Raw genomic sequence first — 21,660 nt, forward strand, 5'->3', positions numbered from 1 at the left:
AAAGACATTAGAACAACAGTTCTCAGCAGTTTCCTACTGGAAACCCCTTTCCAGTTGAATAATTGTTGGGAACCTCTCAAACAAACTGTTGGGTTGGGACAGGGGAAGGGGACATGTAAGAGTGGGAGGGGGGGGACCCTGTAAGAGTAAGGATGTGGGATAGCTGCAGGAGCCATGTCTGAATGTTATGTCATTTTGGTTACCCGCAAAGTTTGAAAAAAGTCAAGATTTAAAGCTATTTTGCAGTTGTTCACTGGATTAGAGCTCCACAACAGCCATTACTGCCTTGGACCTTGCGACGCCAAGATTTTATGTTGCAACACTTACACTGGGAAGACATACATTAAAGAACATTAAATGAGAAATTTCAATTATCTAGAACTATGATTATATTCCTATGACACATTAGCTGCAAATAACAAGGCATTATGATGGATTCAACAAAAAGCATCAAAGAAAGCCATCCATGAACTTCCAGCATGAAAGTGTGTAAATAATGTATAGTGTTTCTTTGGCTTGGTGAAGCAAGTGGGAAAGTTTATCCCTCCCTCATATTCAACCTATAAGAGAATGTTGTCCCAACTTAGGATCATTTATAAAAACTGAAAGAACTGAGGACGCTGTAAATCAAAAACTAAAACAAACATTTGTGGAAACACTCAGCAGGTCTGGCATCATCTGTGGAGAGAAATCAGAGTTAACGTTTTGGGTCCAGTGACCCTTCCTCAGAACTGATGGTAGCTAGGAAAATGTTGGTTTTTATGCAGAAGATGAGGTGGGGGAGAGGGAAAAGAGTAAACAACAAGAGGGGATAGAGCCCAAAGAAAGAGGAGAGCAGTTAAACAGACAAAGGAATGGATAATGATCTGGCTAGAAGGATGAGTAACTGTTACTGGAGATTATTAGTGGCTAACAACAGGGTGGTGTGTAATAGCAGACTTTGTGATCACAAGGCCTGGTGTGTGGAGGTGGAGCTAGGACATAGGAGAGTTTAAGTCCTAACGTTAGACCGGGTGACCACTTCAGAGAACAACTATATTCTGCCTGCAAAAATGACCCCGAGCTTCCAGTTACCTACCAACTTGTTCCCTGGCCAATATCTCTTTCTTGGATTTACTGCAGTGCTTCAGCAAAGCTCAGTGTAAGATGGAAGAACTGCACCTCATTTTCCACATGGAGACCCTGCAGCCTTCTGGTCTCAATATTGAGTTCAATAACGTTTTAGGGCTTGAACTCTCCTATGGCCGAGCCCCCAACCCCACACACTAGGCGTTGTGATTACATAGCCTGCTAGCACACACAACCCATTGTGAACCACTAATAGCTATTCACCCTCCTAGCTAGATCATTATCCACCCTTTCGTCCATTCACTGTTCTTCTCTCTCTTTGGACTCTATTGTTACTTATCATTTATTCCTTTTACCCTGCCTCCAGTATCCCCCCGCCAACACTGACTTCTGTATAAAAACCAACATTCTCCTAAGTACCATCAGTCTGACGAAGGGTCTCTGAGCCTGAAACGTTAACTCTGATTTCTCTCCACAGATGCTGCCAGACCTGCTGAGTGTTTCCATCAATTGATGTGCTTGTTAGGTTCCTTTATCTTTGCTAGCTTGTTCCTTTCCTATCTTGTTCCTCTCTTTTTTCTTTACTTCAGGTTAACAAATATTCACAATTCTGCCATTTCTGCCTTCTCTAGATATGGCTTTTATTTCTTTACCTCAAAATCAGTCATTTTGTTTTTGCAGTTTAAATCCTTTTGTCATCTAACCCCCCATGCTCTCCACCTTATCACTGACCCTCTCTTTTGTTCTTTTTATCACTGCTACTATCTTCTTTACAGTCGTTCAAAGCCTATTAATTTCTAATTTACAAACAAAAAGAAAAACTTGTTTGTATTTCACCCACTGTATTTTGCTTCTATTAAATTGAAATGTTTTCTCAGCTCCAATGAAAGCTCAAAACTGAAAGTGCTGGCTCAAATTTTCTCTTCATAGATACTGCCAGACCAGCCAAATATTTTTAGAGTCTTTTTTTATTTATTTTACTGTAGTTAAGCTTGGCAACTTTGTAACTAAAGTCCATAGCCAAACATAATAGCTCAATGAATACTCATGAAAAACTATGAGAAACTAGTGTTTATCTGCTAAGATCGAAATGGCTAATATTTATTCTCCTGCACTCCGTATCCATTTCTTGTCTTGAATTCATCATGCCTGAATTTTGTGGATCAGGCTATTAGATTTGTCCAATTACATTTCAGTTCAGGTGTTTATAACTGTGGGTAGAGCTAGAGAACCAAGTGGCTATCAAACAGGCCTAATCACCTATCTCAGGGTCTAGCTGAGATTGAGACACAAGGTCCTGGAGGTTCAGGTGCAAGGTTCTGTGGATGGTCTGAAATAGAAAGATTGACCTACTTTCTTATACCTCCTTTCTCTTATACTCTGATCTCTGAAGAATCAGGGACGAGGACCAATATCAGCTTCACAGGTCAGCATCCAACAAACCTTGAGGAAAATAATATAACATGACCAGAAATACCTCTGCCCATTTTAATTAGGTGGCCACATCTCCATTACATTTACCTTAAATGCCAATAGCTCATCTACCCTGAGAGGAAGCCTTAGAGAGTCTGAGACAAAACAAAGGGTTACAGACCCTATATTCTGCTCTAAGCCTCTGCGTATTGCATCTAGGGAATAAGTGTTCCTTGAGTAGAAATCAACAGGAATTTCAAACACACAGTCCCTCTGCTGTAGGCAGAATTTCTATTGTTGATGAAGTTATTTCCAGTTTATAGGCTTCACTTTGATGCTGATTACTAATTACAGCTGGTGCCAATTAAGAGCAAGAAAGTGAAAAAAAACAGCTAAATTGTATGTGTTAAAGTATATTTATGCAACGCCTTTCTCATCTCTTGAGAATTTGCAAACACTTGACATAACAGAGGCTACACAGTGGTTTGATATTACATAAGCAGGTACAGAACTTACTTTACACACGGCAGTCTCCCTGAGCGGGGAATGGGATGTTGAGCTGGTTAGTTTGTTTTTAATGGTGATCTTTGAAGGAAAAATATTGGTAAAGACTGCAGAAGAACTATGTCTTTCGCAGGCATTAAGTTACCAATTGTCACTGAGTGAGGGAATTCAAGACAAAATTCTTGTGTTTGATTTCATAATCTAAGTCTGATGCTTCAGTACAATACCAAGAGATTATTGTGTTATCAGACATAGATGTTTCAGATGACACACTGGGATTAATTCTTTTAGCAGTAATACCTGAGGATAATTACCCATGAGTGCTAGCATCAGCAATAGGAGCAGAGAACACAAACTTACATTTCTTAAACAAAAAACAAAGAACAAAGAAAATTTACAGCCCAGGAACAGGCCCTTCGGCCCTCCAAGTCTGAGCCAATCCAAATGTACTGTCTAAACCTGTCGTTCAATTCCTAAGCATTTGTATCCCTCTGCTCCCCACCTACTCATGCATCTGTTCAGACGCATCTTAAATGAATCTACTGTGCCTGCCTCTATCACCTCTGCTGGCAACGTGTTCCAAACACCCACCATCCTCTGTGTGAAGTACTTGTCACGTGTATCCTCCTTACACATTCCACCTCTCACCTTGAAAGCGTGACCTCTCATTATTGAATCCTTCACCCTGGGAAAAAGCTTGACTCTATCCACCCTGTCTGTACCCTTCATGATTTTCTAAACCTCAATCAGGTCCCCCCTCAATCTCCTTTTTTCTAGTGAAAGTAAACCTAACCAACTCAACCTCTCTTCATAGATAGCACCTTCTATACCAGGCAACATCTTTGTAAACCTTCTTTGCACCCTCTCCAAAGCTTCCACATCCTTTTGGCAATTTGGCGACCAGAACAGTACACAGTATTCTCAATGTGGCTAAACCAATGTCTTCTACAATTTTAACATGACTTGCCAGCTCTTATACTCAATACCCCGTCCAATGAAGGTAAGCATACAATATGCCTCCTTGACCACTCTATTCACCTGTGCATCAACCTTCAGGGTACAATGGACCTGCACTCCCAGATCTCTTTGCTCATCAATTTTTCCCAAGGCTCTTCCATTCATTGTATAATTCGCTCTAGAATTAGACTTGACTAAATGCATCACCTCACATTTGTCTGGATTGAAAAGCATCTGACACTTTTCCGCCCAACTCTCCAGTCTATCTATATCCTCCTGTATTCTCTGTCAGTCCATTATGCTTTCTGCTACTCCACCAATCTTTGTGTCATCTGAAAACATGCTGATCATACCAACAGTGCCCTCTTCTAGATCATTCATGTATATTGCAGACCTTGGTGTTGTTCTCTGATTTTGACAGGAGGAAGATTTTTGTGTCAACAATAGGAGCAGGTAAAGTGAAGTGAATTTAATGAATAAGAAAGAAACATCCTTTTCCACACATCACTTGGTACTTCCTCGGGGCAATGTTTTTGTAAAAAATGCTCAGAAGATGTAACTTTTACCTGTTTGTTCAGGAGCCAAGTAGGATCAGCAATGAGTCACTTTAATTGACATATTTTAACTAGATCACAACATTGGAGGATTTCTGACTATGATTTTTGGACAACAATAATAAGGATAGGAACATAGGACAGCAGTATGCTATTCAGCCCTGAAACCTGTTCACCCTTGTATTGGGATCATGGGTTTCTGTTCTTTCATGCAATATGATTATGACTGGCAGCATTTTGTTTCCCATTCCTAATTATCTTTGAGAGAGTGATGGCAAGCCATTGTCTTGATCTGTTGCAGTCCATGTAGTTTAAGGAATACTGACAGTGTTAGGAGGAGATTTCCAGGACATTAACCTAAGGACAATGATGGAATAACAATATTTTTCAAGTTAGATGTTTTTGGCATAAAAGGGAACCTTGCTGATGGTAGAGTTTAGATACACCTGCTGCCCTTGTCCTTTGAAGTGGGAGAAATCCTGGGTTTGAAAGGCACCGTTGAAGAAGATTTGACAATTTGCTGCAATGTATCTTTTATGTGAAGCAGGTTGCTGCTACTTTGCACCAGTGTTGAAGGGAGTGAATGTTGAAGGTGGTGGGATGGAATGATTAGATGGGATATTTTACCTCGATTGTCTTGAAATTATTGAGTGTTTTTGGAACCACATTCATCTAGGCAAGAGGACTATTCCATCAAACCTATGCTTTGTAGACAGTGAAATGGCTTTGGAAAGTTAAGAATTGAGTTACTCATCATAGAATTCCTAGCCTCTGACCTGCTGTTGTAGCTTCAGTTTATATTATTTATACATTGGTTTGGTTCAGTTTCTCGTAAACCCCCACCCCCACCCCTGTCCTTGATGTTGGTGGTAGGGAATTTCATTGAATGGCAAGGGGTGTTGGTTGAATTCTCTCATGTTGAAGATGGTCATTGCCTGGCATGTGTGGTATAAATGTTACTTATCATTTGCTAGTCTAAGCCTGAATATTGTCCATGCCTTGCCTTGCTCTGAATTGACACTGTCTGTTTCCTGATTGAAGAATCACAAATTGTGCTGAACAATATGCAATTGTTATTGAACATCTCAACTTCTCACCCTATAATAGTTGTGAAGTTCACTACCATGAGAAACTTCTACAGAGGTGTCCTAGGATTGAGATGGTTAGCTTTTAACAACACAATGAACATCTTTGGTACGTAGTGCTTGATATGACTCCAACTAGAGGAGGGTTTCCATCCCTGATTCCCACTGACTTCAATTTTGATGGTGATCCTTCATATAACACTCAGTCAAATGCTGTCTTGATGACAATGGCAGTCACTCTCACCTCCTCGCTTGGCTTAAGGTGGGCCAATGCTATAATGAGTTCAATAGCCAAGAAGTTTTGATAGAACCCAAACTGAGTTTACCTGAGCAGCTGTAGTATTGCTGGATAGCACTAGTGGTGATGCCTTTGTTGAGTAGACAGATGTAGCAGGAATTTTCTAGGTTGAATCTAAACTGTAGACAGGACACAACTAGACACTTTTCAACATTGCTGCATAGTTGTCAGTGTAATTATCATACTGCAACAGTCTGGCTAGGATTATAATTCTGGAAAAGTTTTCAGTCATACTGTTGAGATATTGCCAGGTCCCATTTTCAGCCATTTCTCAAGATCACTTGTAATTAATTGAATTGGTTAAATACTGGAATCTGTGATGTTGGGAACTTCAGAAAGAGGCCATGATTGATCATCCATTCAGAAATTCTGGCTAAAGATCATTGCAAATGCATCAGCCTTGCATTTTCTATGGATGCACTTGGTTCTCCCATCACTATGAATAGAGATACTATGAATAGGCAGGCTATTCTCAGTGTGAAGCTATAATTTTGACTCCACAAAGACTGTGCAACTGTCACTCATTCCAATTTGTGACAGGTCAATCAACGAGAACACTGTTCCCTCACCAGCTGCCACAACCTGAATCCAGCTGATATGCAATTATGGATTCAGTCAACTTAGTCAGAGTTAGCAAGATTGAGCCACATTTGCAGATGGAAATTGAAGTTCCACCAGCCAGAATCCATTGCGAGCTTGCTAACTTCAAGTTACCTTTAAATCATGCTCAAAATGTAAGAGCATTGGTTCATCAGTGCAGCAAGTTTGATATGGTAATTAGTCATAAATACCACCGAGAGCCCATGAGGTCCAGAGTCAATTTTGAGAACTCCCAGAGAAATTCTTTCCTCCATGTATGTAACTATGCTTCCATCTCTGGAGAATATAATCTACCAATAGAATAGGACATACCATAGAGTCATAGAGATGTACTGCATGAGAACAGACCATTCGGTCCAACTCATCCATGCCAACCAGATATCCCAACCCAATCTAGTCCCACCTGCCAGCACCCAGCCCATATCCCTCCAAACTCTTCCTGTTCATATACCCATCCAGATGTCTTTTAAACATTGCAACTTTCCCAGCCTCTACCACTTCCTCTGGCAGACCATTCCACACACACACACCACACTCTACGTGAAAATGTTGCCCCTTAGGTCTCTTTTACATCTTTCCGCTCCCACCCTAAAGCTATGCCCTCTGGTTCTGGGCTCCCCTCCCATCCACCCACCACAGGAAAAGACCTTGTCTATTTACCCTATCCATGCCCCTCAAGATTTTATATACCTCTATAAGGTCACCCCTCAGTCTCTGATGCTCCAGGGAAAACAGCCCCAGCCTATTCAACCTCTCCCTGTAACTCAAATCCTCCAACCCTGGCAACATCCTTGTAAATTTTTTCTGAACCCTTTCAAGTTTCACAACATCCTGCTGATAAGAAGGAGACCAGAATTGCACACAATATTCCAAAGTGGCCTAACCAATGTCCTGTACAGCCACAACGTAATGGTAACCTAGGTGTCTAGGATGTTGGCTGTATGATACAATTTAAAATGTCAGCCTATTGCTGGACTTATCCAGCATTCCCAATTTTAGCTCAAGCCAAATGATGTTAAATTCCAGGCTGCATGAGTCATAGCTGTCCCTGATGCTTCAATTGATATCGGGTCATCCATTCACTTATTCCTTTTAGACTTTTAAGCAGTACATGGGGAGGAGAGGGCAGAGGGTGGAGATAACTGGTTACTCAGAGCCTTGGTGAGGTTGTAGTGAATTCACTCTGCCAACCAGGGTATTTAAGGTATGGCACACAAATCAACTGTGAAATTTAAACTAACTACAATATCTTAGAAGTCTACATTAATGAATCCCTAATGATTTAAGAGATGATTTTTGGCCCAAATGCTTAGTCTAACATTTATCTTGAAGTAAATATGTAGCAGATGAATTTTAACAATCAGTACTGGAATTGACATTTGGGAGGAATGTGACTGCACTGGAAAAGGTGCAAACAAGTGATAAAATTAAGGATGCATGTGTTTTCAGACCGACTTTCCTGCTTCTCATGCAGGCAGTAGGCCATTCTAGGAATGCATTAATGAAGGAACATGCTTTTGGTTTTCAAATGAGAGTCCATCAAATTCTTTTGTACTTTGTTTAGAGGCAGATTGTTGTGTCCACCCTCTGCCCTCTCCTCCCCATGTACTGCTTAAAAGTCTAAAAGGAATAAGTGAATGGATGACCCGATATCAATTGAAGCATCAGGGACAGCTATGACTCATGCAGCCTGGAATTTAACATCATTTGGCTTGAGCTAAAATTGGGAATGCAATCCTTCAGATAAGTCCAGCAATAGGCTGACATTTTAAATTGTATCATACAGCCAACATCCTAGACACCTAGGTTATCATCGTGTTGTGGCTGTACAGGACGTTGGTTAGGCCACTTTGGAATATTGTGGGCCTGTCTGTTGTCCCACATCTTTATACTCTAAAGAAAGCAAAGCAGAGAAAAAGCAATGAACTTCTGGATAGGCCACCCAACATTTTCTTAGAATTTTTAAAAAATGGTTCATTCATGGGATAAGGGCAGTGCCAGCTAAACCAGCACTTATTGCCCATTCCTAATTGCCCAAAGGGCAGTTAAAGTCAACCACATTGCTGTGGGTCTGGAGTCACACGTAAGCCCGACCAAGTAAAGATAGCAGGGTTCCTTCCTTAAAGGTAATTAGTGAACCAGATGGGTTTTCTACCAATCGGCAATGGATTCATCGTCATCATTAGACTCTTTATTCCAGATTTTTATTGAATTCAAATGCTGCTATGGTGGGATTTGAAGAAAGGTGCCCAGAACATTACCTGGATCTCCAGATTAACTGTTCAATAATAATAATACCACTAGGCCATTCAGGACCTATGAAAGGTTGTGACCTGAAACCTTGACTTCCCTGCTCCTCTAACGCTGCTTGACCTGCTTTTTCCAGCTGCACAATTTACCAACTCATTAAGTTGTGCACTTGTCAAGATAATAACAGCTATTGAAACAAATGTGTTCTGCCAATTAGGCTATAACAGAAACAGTCTGGCAAAACATTTTGAAAACAAGGAAAACCAGGCAACAGCTAAAACAGCAGAAGACCAAGTGGCAAGGAATCACTTCTGCATTCGATACTGAAAGAGAATATTAAACGTGTATTGTCAGTACATTGATTGCAAAAAGAAATGAATGCAATCAAATTAATTTCAATTTGAATGTTTTGCTTCAATATCCCTAGCCCAATGCGAAATGGACTTAAAGTCTCAAATCAATTTCTACTTGGCTTGGACACTATATTGCACAAAACTGACCATTGCTCACTGGCCTCTCCAAGCTTGATTGTCAATGGTTGAATTGCTGAGGATATGAAAATGCCATATTGGAACAGGTCTCAATTAAGTTCACTGGTCATAGAATTCCCAGTGTGGAAACAGACCATTTGGACCAACAAGTTGAGACTGACCTTTTGAAGAGCATCCCACCCAGATCCATATCTCTAATTCTGCAAACAGTTGATGCTGAATTTAGTACCTAAAATTAAATAAAAACTGGCTTAATAACCTGACTCAAGATTAGAGTGGTGCTGGAAAAGCACAACAGGTCAGGCAGCATCCTAGGAGCAGGAAAATCGATGTTTCGGGAAAAAGCCCTTCACCAGGACCAATCATAAGGATTCCTGATGAAGGATTTTTGCGTGAAACGTCGATTTTCCTGCTCCTCGGATGCAGCCTGACCTGCTGTGCTTTTTCAGCACCACTCTGATCTAACCTCTGGTTTCCAGCGTCTGCAGTCTTAGAGTCATAGAGATGTACAGCATGGAAACAGATACTTCAGTCCAGCCCGTCCATGCCGACCAGATATCCCAACCCAATCTAGTCCCACCTGCCAGCACCCGGCCCATATCCCTCCAAACCCTTCCTATTCATATACCCATCCAAATGCCTCTTAAATGTTGCAATTGTACCAGCCTCCACCACATCCTCAGGCAGCTTATTCCATACACTTACCACCCTCTGTGTGAAAAAATTGCCCCTTAGGTCTCTTTTATATCTGTCCCCTCTCACCCTAAACCTATGCCCCCTAGTTCTGGACTTCCTGACCCCAGGGAAAAGACTGTCTATTTATCCTATCCATGCCCCTCAATTTTGTAAATCTCTGTAAGGTCACCCCTCAGCCTCCGACCCTCCAGGGAAAACAGCCCCAGCCTACTCAGCCTCTCCCTGTAGCTCAAATCCTCCAACCCTGACAACATCCTTGTAAATCTTTTCTGAACCCTTTCAAATTTCACAACATCTTTCCGATAGGAAGGGGAGTCCTCACTTTTGCCCAAATACCCTGACTGCTATGCTTGACCTAATAAATGCTAAACAAATAGTTAGCTAGATCTCTATTTCTGAAGGAAAACAAAAGGGCAAAAATTAAAATACTCCCAATGAAAAAAAAAGACTTTGCTAATTTTGATCATGCAATAGTACATGAGATTGTTCACAATACAATTACTAATTTAGTTTCAATTATATGATGCATCTGTAAGAGTTAGAATGTTCAAACATTTTAAAGGAATATCACTTTTATAAGTAGATGTTTGTATCTCAAAAATGAGAGCAAATCTTTATTTATAAAAAAAATTGTGAAATTACACAAATTCAGATTGTCATTCAATGCAACCCATTCAGAGTGTTGTGCTTTTATTATAAATTGATAAATATCAATGTCAAATGCCATACAGTGATCAAATACAAAGATTTAGTTTATTTAAAAAAAATGTGCTGTCAGAGTTTTAAAAAGCTAGATACTTACAGTACAATTATCTTAACAGCTACCTTGCATTCTGGATTTTAATCATTATACTGCCATGCAAGAGTTCACTTTGACTGTACAGACCAACAAACACTAGAGTCACATTATCTGAAGAACAAGTATTTACATTTTACATCAGTTCCTGTTGTGTGAATCCTGAAGTAAACATCTCGCACTGAAAGAAACCTATTACTCAAATCAAATATGGTCAAATTCAAGTTATCTGAACTTGAGCACATTTGTTAGGATTTTTGGAAAACTTTTTTAGTGCAAAAACAATCTTGAAATCAAAAATAGACTGTACATCCTATAAGTGAATACCATCAAAGATAATGATTCTAATTTAATAGCAATCTAAAGATAATGGTATTCTTTGATGGGATACAAATTAATTCCTCAGAATGCTGTGCATTGTTATTGTAGGAGAGAACACTCTCTGGAACCAACATTTCTTCTGTTAAAGAAGAGATTCATTTCACCATCATAAATGGCAGATGGGCTATCCGTGTCCGCATTGTCCAGTAATGCATGGTGGTCGTCCTGACCAAATCCATTTGTTTCTGTGTTTGCATTTTTTTTAATAAGAGATATTAATTGTTCCCATGTGAATTGTACATCTTTAAAAGCATGAAGTAAAAAGATGCCCAAGATTATGGTACAGAATCCATTTATAATCCCAATGACATCCTTAATTTCCACATTATTCCATTCTTTGAAAAGGATAACTGAGCAAATTATGACAATAGTAGTGAACAATACGTAGTAAATAGGAGTCACTATAGCAGTGTTAAAGGTATCGAGAGCTTTGTTTAGATAATTGATTTGCGTGCTGATGGATATGATCAAAGTACCAAGTAGAATCCAGCTCAGTGGTTTGTTGATGACTGGTTTCTTTTCCAGCAGTTCCTTTATGACAATACCCAGTCCCTTCACAGATGATACAGAAAAAGCTCCAATCAATGAACAAATGGAGATATAGACCAGTATATTAGTTGGTCCTAGTTTGGGAGCAACAAAGATAATCAGCACCACAGAGACAATGATTATTATGCTGGCAAATGTAAGGAAGCCTGAAAAGAGATAAAACATAAAAGGTAAAATTATAAACTTAAATTTTGCATCGATGATGTGTAATTTTGTTATATATTTGTGTCTGATTTTGATTTCACTGGTAAATCACAGAAGTATCCAAAACATTTGACATTCAGTAGTGTCCACAGATCAGGCAGAGCTATAACAATAGGTGTACTGGTCATTAAATGGATAGCACAGTTTTTTCTTCATTTGCCCTCTCTAATCTTGCCAAATGTGAGTGAAGTACCTAGTTAGCCAAGGCCCAATATGAATGGTTTCATTTCTCTAGATGAAAAAGGCACAATCTCGCTTAAGTTTCTTGGGATGAAGCAACTGGAATCTGTCTCAATTAGAATTGGTTCACTTTCTGTCACTTGCAGAAATTAGCTCATCTGGCTATGATGCACAGCTTCCTGAAGCCTATTTGTTCTGATAAAACGTGCAAATTCATTTTGTTTAAAACACGACACTTAATCCAAACTTATGAGGATTCCCTGCTAATGTGGCTGACAGGGCCCTGAGCGGTGTTTGACTCATCGCGTGCACTTCTTCCCTCACCCTTTACCTTTCCTACAACAATGATAAGGTCCCTCATGTCCTAATTTACCATCCACCATCCTCCACATCCAAAGGATTGTAAGTCATCATTTTCCATCACATGGGATAAGACAACCAGTTATGTGTTCCCCTCCTGTCCATTGTTAGCCTTCTGCACTGACAATTCCCTCTGGGAAATTCTGTACACTCCTCTTCCATTCCCAACATCTCATCACACACCCATGACACGTTCTCATGCAGTCACAAAAGGTTAATGCTCAAGTAAGCCTTCCCAATAAAGGGCCCAGACATATCTTCATGTGAGGCAGTGATTTACCTATTCTTTATTTAATCTAGTCTACAAGATGGACTGTTCTATACTAGGGAGACAAAACACAGGAGGGGTGATTGCTTTGCAGTATAGCCATGCTCCGTCTGCAAGACGACCTCAGTTTCCATTTGCCTGCCACTTCAACTCACCACCACATTCCCAAGCCAACATTTCTGTCACAGGTATGTTGCCATGTTACAGAGAGCCTCAGTGCAAGCTCGAAGAACCTCATTTTCCGCTTGGGAATCCTGCAGTCTCTAGGACTCAACATCTAATTCAATAACCGTGGAGTCTGATTCTATCCTTCCATGTTTTTACCCACTTCACACGCAATCCTTTATGAAATGGTTGCTCTTTGCACAGTGTCCCATTACAATGTAGTCCTCAGCTCATTATCATATGTTTTGCATTCAGCACACCTAACCAATTTTCTCACTCTTATGACCACTTATTCAGCTTTTCTTCAGTCCTGCCCTGCTATCCATAATCTTTTGTTTACTTACCCCCTTTCATATCTCTCTCTCTGGGCTCTGTCTCCACCTATCTGCTCACCTCTCCCCTTGCACCACCATCCCTCCACTCAACTTCCCCAATTTCACCTTCAGCAATAAATTCCACATTTTTCCTAGTTACTAACAGTTCTGGTGAGTCACCAGACTCAAAATATAAACTCTGCTTTCTTCCCACACATGCTGAGTTTCTCCAGCAATTTGTTTTTGTTTCATATCTCCAGCATTCACAGTATTTTTTGTTTCATTATTTTATGGCAGAAACAAGACAGGCTTCTGGTGCCGTAATAATTCTATGAATTCTGTGAAGTTACACAGGCTTCAGGACAACTGCACTAAAAGTACAAACACAAATAAATATTATTTGCCAATTCTCAAGCTCTTTACTCCCAATGAGGGTACAAAGTTAGTTCTAAACTATAAAGTGGTCTGCTCAAATATTTTTGCAGTGTCAATTAGAAATGAATAGGTTTAAGGGTCTTTCACTACTTCAAATATAATTTCTTAATGTACAAAAATACCACATTATAATACTTCTAAACCATACCTGTCTCTTTCAGCTTTTCTTCCATCTCATGCAAAGAATTGATTCCTTCCTCTTCTGGCGAATGGATCACAATTATTGTTGATCCTACAATGCTCAGAGTACACCCTAACTTGCCATGAATGTTCAGTCGCTCATTTAAAATGTACGATGAAAGAATGGCACTGCGAATTACCAAAATGGAAAATTGTCAGGACATTGCTGTATAAGTATTTAAACATTAGAAAATTCTTTACCTTTCATATGAATGCACACTACAAATCCAATTTTTGAGTAGTTTAGAATTTTATGTTTTGGTGTCAGAAACAACAGGTCAGATGCAGTGCAGATTAGGTATACAACTATTTTAACACGCTACATTAATTTGGCCTACCTGCCCTTTTGTAACATCCTCATTTAACTTGTGAAAAGTTTTGTCATATTTACTACCAACTAATGCTGAGCTATGAATAGTTTTATACATGAAATTCACTCATTGCAATGAATAAGTTCACCTACTTGTGAAGTTCCTCGATAATGCAGTGAACCAAAGATTGGTTAAAGTTTTAACGTTTTTGGCAAGGATCCATTCGATGTTATGGGATAAACTGGTCCTGAAACAGTACAGTAAAACTCTGCTTCTGTTGTAGAGCCGCATCAACATGTTATGGTAAAGCAGAGAGCCAACTTACAGGGAGGTTGTGGAAGGATGTAGCCAAGGAGAAGGCTTTATCTTACATTTGGCCAACAAAACAATTTTTCTGCAGGAAATCCAAAGATGTGCAGTTTGGATCAATTGGCCATGCTACATTGCCCATAGTGTTAGTGCATTAATCAGGGTAAATATGGAGAATGGGTCTAGGTGGATTACTGAGGGTCAGTGTGTCCTTATTGAGCCGAAGGGCCTGTTTCCATACTGTAGGGAATCTAATCTAATAAAAAAGACAACCACTAGGTGTTGGGAAGTCATGCTGCAAAGGTACAGGACATTGGTTAGGCCACTTCTGGAATATTGCATGCAATTCCAGTCTCCCTACTATAGGAAAGATGATGTGAAATTTTAAAAGGTTCAGAAAAGATTTACAAGGATGTTGCCAGAGTTAGAGGATTTGAGGTATAGGAAGAGACTGAATAGGCTGGGTGTGTTCTCCCAGGAACAGAGGCCGAGAGGTTGTAGAGGTTTATAAAATCATGAGGGGCTTTTCCCCACAGTAGGGAATCCAGAACTGGAGGGCAAAAGTTTAGAGTGAGAAGGGAAAGATTTAAAAAGGGACCTAAGGGGCAACTTTTTCACACTGGGTGGTGCATGTATGGAATGAGCTGCCAGAGGAAGTGGAGGAGGCTGGTACAATTACAGCATTTAAAAGGCATATGGATGAGTACATGAATAGGAAGGGTTTAGAGGGAAATGGGCCAAGAGCTGGCAATAGAACTAGATTAGGTTAAGATATCTGCTCAGCCTGGACAAGTTGGACCAAAGGGTCTGTTTCCATGCTGTACATTTCTATGACTATGATACTGGTTTGCCAATTTTACATTCAATTTCACGGAATGGGATTCTGCATTGCTTTAAGCCAGATTTTTGTCAGACAAGATGATCAAGAGTCATGAGACCAAAGCCATTGGATGAAGTTAAGATACTCAGCGAAGAGCTTTTGCCCAAAACGTCAATTTTCTTGGTCCTCGGATGCTGCCTGACTTGCTGTGCTTTTCCAGCACCACCCTAATCTAGACCATCAATCTTATGTCAGTCTCACATTCAAAGGGTAGTGTGGCCTGCTTCTCCTCTGTGTTTTTATCTCATGATCATCTGCCCATTTTTGCGGGAACTTTCTTTATTTAAACTGGTTAGAAAATAGATGAAGTAAATAACTGCTATACTTGTCATACTTTAGCTGCAGTGAAATGGAGTTCGACAAAGAAAAAAAAAGTGTCCAATTTTCATAAGGATTAATTTCTACTAAGGAATTTAATACAATAGTATGGCTCTATAACAATCATTAGCAAGGATCAGAACAGGACAGTTGATTATTTAGGTTACCGTACATAATTTGATTGCCTGCAATTAACTCATGTAAAAGTTATCCCCCTTCTCTCCTGCAGACATTACCTTAATCTGGAGTGCAGCCCCACTGTTGTAAATATACCAAGGTAGCTGACAGCAAGGTGGCTCAATGTGCTGGAACTGCCAAGTGTTGGCTGGCTATTCACTAAACATCATAACCTAATCTGATTGAGCCTCATTTACAACTACATAAATGTGCTTTGTTTTTAAACAGTATTCTAACTGTTGCATTAATAAAAAACATACCTTATAAGAACACTTAGCCCACCCAATGGTGTAACCAGTGTAGCAGGTGCAAAAGCATAGGCAGCAAAGTTAGCAGCTTCCCCAGCACCCACTGTAAAACAAAATACAATTTGGTGTAAGTTTAGACTCAAGGAATTATGCAACCTAAGGTTGCAAATTTTGTTTCTTACTGTGCTCTATTCTTTATCTAAACTTGTTGCAAATTCAAAAATATTCAATCTTCTGAACCATCTCAAGTGGTATTACTTTTATGGGAGTTACATATGGAGCTTGTTCAGGCATGCTGCTGTGCTCCAGTGAAGCTCAGTGTAAGCTGGAAGAGCAACACCTCATTTTCTGCTTGGGAACTCTAAAGCCTTCTGGACTCTACAGAGTTCAACAACTGTAGGGCCTGAGGCACCTTGTCCCGTATCCTTACCCCAACCACCACACACCAGGCTTTATCATCATAATGGTCTGCTATTATAGACAACCTATTATTAGCCACTATTAGTTTCCATTAGCAGCCATTCATTCTCCTGGTCTGATTGTTAGCCACTCCTTTGTCTGTCCAACAGTTCCTTGGGCTGTATTTTGACCTATAATTTACTCCTTACTCACTCCCCTGCCATATCTTCTGCATATAAGTCAACTTTTTCCTTGCTACCAGTTCTGTGGAAAGGTCACTGGATCCAAAACATTAACTCTGCTTTCTCTTCATAGATGCTGTCAGGCTTAATGAGCTTTTCCAGCATATTCTGTTCTTGATACATATTAAGCTTGTTGTTTGTAGGCCTTTAGAGCTACATTCACAGGACAGACCTGAGAGGATTACAAGTTGGACAGTACTAATTGACAGTCAGTTCATGACTTTGACTTTGGAACAGAGACCCAAAGAAGGATATTCAGAAGGATATTTATTTTGCAGTTATATAAATTGTGATGTACAGGCAAGCAAAACCATGATGAGTTTTGATTGAGTGGCAGAAGTGACCGGTAACCAGAGGACACAGATTAAAGACAATGTAAAAGAACCAGAGGTAACATGAAGTCAATAAAGTTTTCGCACCAAGTAGTGATCCAGAATGCATTGCCAAAAAGATAGAAGCATCCTCAGTAATTTTCAGAGGGGAATTGAATAAATGCTTGAAGGGAGAAGTTTACAGGTTTAGTTCTGTCCAGATAAATGTCCAGTACCACGTTAATGTTATCAGACATCCCAGAGAGAAGCATTACAGGGTTTCTATTCATTTTCTACCTGATGGACAAGACCCTCAACTCACTAAATTGATAACTCAACTGATTAATCCCCATGCTATGACAATAAATCAGATGTTTTCAAAGAAAATGGACTTTTTTATTTATATGTTTCCATGACTTTTCTCCAGTCTCACTCAGAGCAATGTCTTGCAAAATAATTTTCAGCTGGAGACTAAGAGTGATTCTGGAGGGTTGGGAACCACAATCTGGGCAAGGAATGTTATTTATACCAGGCTTTGCACTTTAAAAATCATTCTTGCAATTGATTTTAACTTCTGCAGTGGTTTCTTAAAACCTTGCAGTTATGTGGCCACTCTTCTGTCAAACATTTCACACACAATAACAGAAGTTGAAACTTCCAGAAGAACATCGCTAGATGGTACCGCAACATTCTGCAAGACAAAATAGCAAAAGTGGCTCAGCTTACTACTGATATAAAGCGGTGATCTGAACAGCTAACACTGGTCTTTGATAAGAACCAGAAGTCAAGTGCAAAAAAGAGAATTGTTTTTGGGACTCCTGGCAGTTTTGCAGGGTGAATAGACCTTTACAATTGGGTTGTACTCCCTTCTGTATACTAGGTCAAAGTATAACCTCCAGGTGGTTTTAAAGGATGGATAAGAGAGAAATTATTTCGTTTGGTTGTGGGACTCCAAGGAGACATTCCTTCAAAAATCACAATAGAATTTCAAGGATGATTTCGTTAATCTCCTAGCTACACAAAATGTGTAGCAGAAATGTGGAGCATTCCTTCCCAAAACACTGTTCAGGGTAGACCAACTGAAAATGTTGTAACTGAATTGTGTAGATTTTTGTTAAGCATGGGTTAAGAAATTAAAGCGGGTGGATGTCATTGAGGTATAGAGGATCTCACTGAATACCAGAAGATATATCTACTCATGTTCCTCGTATATTATCAAATCACAGGTAGTAAAATCTGGAAGACAGTCACACTCCAAGTTTCAGGATAAACAGAACAAATGGATTGAGGTTTTTAGAAAACCTTTACAGTACCTTTAGAAATTTAGAATGTTTCTCAGCAAGAGGTAGTTTCATGCTGCTAAATTAATATCTTTCCATTGTAGATTAAAGAAAGTTGACAGTATGCAAGTGCCAGATCATAACACCATAAGGTGCAGTATTTTGTAGAGGAATAACACGGTATTATTTCCTGGGTCTGTAGATTGCGAAGGAGCAAAAATGGCCTTTGCAGCGATATGTACTTCTTGTCAGATGTGGGAGTTTAAAGAGAGTTTAAGGGTTACTGTTGATTATATCTGCATAAATGCTGTTGGATGTGAATCTTATTAGGTCGAGTGAACCGGTTGGAGAGACAGATAGAAGCGATGAGGAATTTTCAACAGCAACAGTATGTGATGGATGGCAGTTATAGGAAGCGGGGGAAAAGTCTCACATACAGTCACTTAGATGAGATAAGTCCAGAAAGGGGAAGAGAGGTAGGCACCTAGGGCAGGAGTCTTTTGTGGATATACCCATTTCAAAGAAGTATGCTGCTTTGGAAAATGTAGAGAGTGATGGATTCTCAGGTAAAGCCAAGTTTCTGGTATTGAGGCTGGCTCTAATGCAACGAGGGGTTTGTCGGCTTTCAAGAGATCAATTGTGTTAGGGGATTCTGTAGCCCGAGGTACAGACAGACGTTTCTGTGGCCAGCAGAAAAAAAGCAGAATGGTGTGTTATTTCCCTGGTGCCAGGATCAAGGATGTTTCAGAGAGGGTGCAGAATGTTCTCACAGGGGAGAGGGGCCAGCAAGGGAGATTAGAGAGTTAGGCAGAAATTTAAAAAGGAGGTCCTCAAGGGTAGTAATATCTGGATTACTCCCAATGCTATGAGCTAGTGAGGGCAGGAATAGGAGGATAGAGCAGATGAATGCATGGCTGAGAATCTGGTGTTTGGGAGAAGGATTCACACTTTTGGATTATTTGAATCTCTTTCGGGGTAGTAGTGACCTGTACAAGGAGGACAGATTGCACCTAAATTGGAAGGGGACTACTATACTGGTAGGGAAATTTGCTAGAACTGGTTGGAAGGATTTAAAATAGTAAGGTGGGGGGGGGGGAAGAGACCCAGGGAGATAGTGAGGAAAGAGATCGATCTGAAACTGGTACAGTTGAGAACAGAAGCGAATCAAACAAACAGTCATCAGTGCAGGCAGGGACAAGGTAGGATTAATAAATTTAACTGCATTTATTTCAATGCAAGGGGCCTAAGAGGGAAGGCAGATGAACTCAGGGCATGGTCAGGAACATGGGACTGGGATATCATAGCAATTACAGAAACATGGCTCAGGGATGGACAAGACTGGCAGCTTAATGTTCCAGGATACAAATGCTTCAGGAAGAATAGAAAGGGAGGCGAGAGAGGAGGGGGAGTGGCATTTTTGATAAGGGATAACATTACAGCTGTGCTGTGGGAGGGTATTCCTGGAAATACATCCAGGGAAGTTATTTGGGTGGAACTGAGAAATAAGAAAGAGATGATCACTTTATTGGGATTGTATTATAGACCACACCCCCACCCCAATAGTCAGAGGGAAATTGAGAAACAAACTTGTACGGAGATTTTTTTTTTAGATTAGATTAGACTTACAGTGTGGAAACAGGCCCTTCGGCCCAACAAGCCCACACCGACCCGCCGAAGCGCAACCCACCCAGACCCCTACAATTACCCCTTACCTAACACTACGGGCAATTTAGCTTGACCAATTCACCTGACCCGCACATCTTTGTGACTGTGGGAGGAAACCGGAGCACCCGGAGGAAACCCACACAGACACGGGGAGAACGTGCAAACTCCACACAGTCAGTCGCCTGAGTCGGGAATTGAACCCGGGTCTACAGGCGCTGTGAGGCAGCAGTGCTAACCACTGTGCCACCGTGCCGCCCACTGATATCTCAGATATCTGTAAGAATAATAGGGTAGATATGGTAGGGGAATTTAACTTTCCAAACATCGACTGGGACTATCATTGTGTTAAAGGTTTAGATGGAGTGTGCGTAAAAGACAATTTTCTGTTTCAGTGTGTGGATGTACCTACTAGAGAAGATGTAAAACATGACCTACTCTTGGGAAATAAAGCAGGGCAGGTGACTGAGGTGTCAGTGGGGGAGCCCCATGGGGCCAGCGACCATAATCCTATTAGCTTTAAAATAGTGATGGAAAAGGATTGACCAGATCTAAAAGTTGAAGTTCTAAATTGGAGAAAGGCCAATTTTGATGGTATTAGGCAAGAACTTTCAAAAGCGGATTGGAGGCAGATGTTTGCAGGTGGAGGGGTGGCTGGAAAATGGGAAGCCTTCAGAAAAGAGATAACCAAAATCCAGACAAAGTATATTCCTGTCAGGGCGAAAGGGAAGGCTGGTATGTATAGGGAATGCTGGATGACTAAAGAAATTGAGGGTTTGGTTAAGAAAAAGAAGGAAGCATATGTCAGGTAAAGACAGGATAGATCGAGTGAATCCTTAGGTAAAAAACCTCACCCACACATTCCACCCTGACCTTAAATTTACCTGGACCATCTCTGACACCTCCCTCCCCTTCCTGGACCTCGCTATCTCCATTAATGATGACTGACATTTTTTACAAACCCACCGACTCACACAGCTACCTGGATTACACCTCTTCTCACCCTACCTCTCAGATTAGATTAGATTACTTACAGTGTGGAAACAGGCCCTTAGGCCCAACAAGTCCACACCGACCCGCCGAAGCGCAACCCACCCATACCCCTACTTTTACACCTTACCTAACACCACGGGCAATTTAGCATGGCCAATTCACCTGACCCGCACATCTTTGGACTGTGGGAGGAAACCGGAGCACCCGGAGGAAACCCACGCAGACACGGGGAGAACGTGCAAACTCCACACAGCCAATCGCCTGAGTCGGGAATTGAACCCGGGTCTCAGGCACTGTGAGGCAGCAGTGCTAACCACTGTGCGACCGTGCCGCCCACTACCTCTTGCAAAAATGCCATCCCGTATTCTCAATTCCTCCGCCTCCGCCTTATCTGCTCCCAGGAGGACCAGTTCCACCACAGAACACACCAGATGGCCTCCTTCTTTAGAGACCGCAATTTCCCTTCCCACGTGGTTAAAGATGCCCTCCAAAGCATCTCGTCCACATCCCGCACCTCCGCCCTCAGACCACACCCCTCCAACCATTACAAGGACAGAACGCCCCTGGTGCTCACCTTCCACCCTACCAACCTTCGCATAAACCAAATCATCCGCCGACATTTCTGCCACCTCCAAAAAGACCCCACCACCAGGGATATATTTCCCTCCCCACCACTTTCCGCCTTCCGCAAAGACCGTTCCCTCCGTGACTACCTGGTCAGGTCCACGCCCCCCTACGACCCACCCTCCCATCCTGGCACTTTCCCCTGCCACCGCAGGAAC

The 21,660-nt window shown here is 41.0% G+C and overlaps 1 protein-coding gene across 1 annotated transcript in view; it reads right to left on the reverse strand.

Moving 5' to 3' along the window:
• Nucleotides 1-10,589: 10,589 nt before the first annotated feature.
• Nucleotides 10,590-21,660, reverse strand: part of LOC132819437 (magnesium transporter NIPA2-like) — a 38,307-nt gene continuing 27,236 nt past the window's right edge. The window contains exons 4-6 of the mRNA XM_060830944.1: nucleotides 16,004-16,094; nucleotides 13,717-13,877; nucleotides 10,590-11,788 (exon numbers count right to left, since the gene is read on the reverse strand). Of these exons, the coding sequence (XP_060686927.1) occupies nucleotides 11,133-11,788; nucleotides 13,717-13,877; nucleotides 16,004-16,094 (908 nt within the window). The 3' untranslated portion in view covers nucleotides 10,590-11,132. The remainder of the gene's footprint in view (nucleotides 11,789-13,716; nucleotides 13,878-16,003; nucleotides 16,095-21,660) is intronic.

The sequence above is a fragment of the Hemiscyllium ocellatum genome, chromosome 1, assembly GCF_020745735.1.
Source record: "Hemiscyllium ocellatum isolate sHemOce1 chromosome 1, sHemOce1.pat.X.cur, whole genome shotgun sequence".
Lineage (NCBI taxonomy): Eukaryota > Metazoa > Chordata > Chondrichthyes > Orectolobiformes > Hemiscylliidae > Hemiscyllium > Hemiscyllium ocellatum.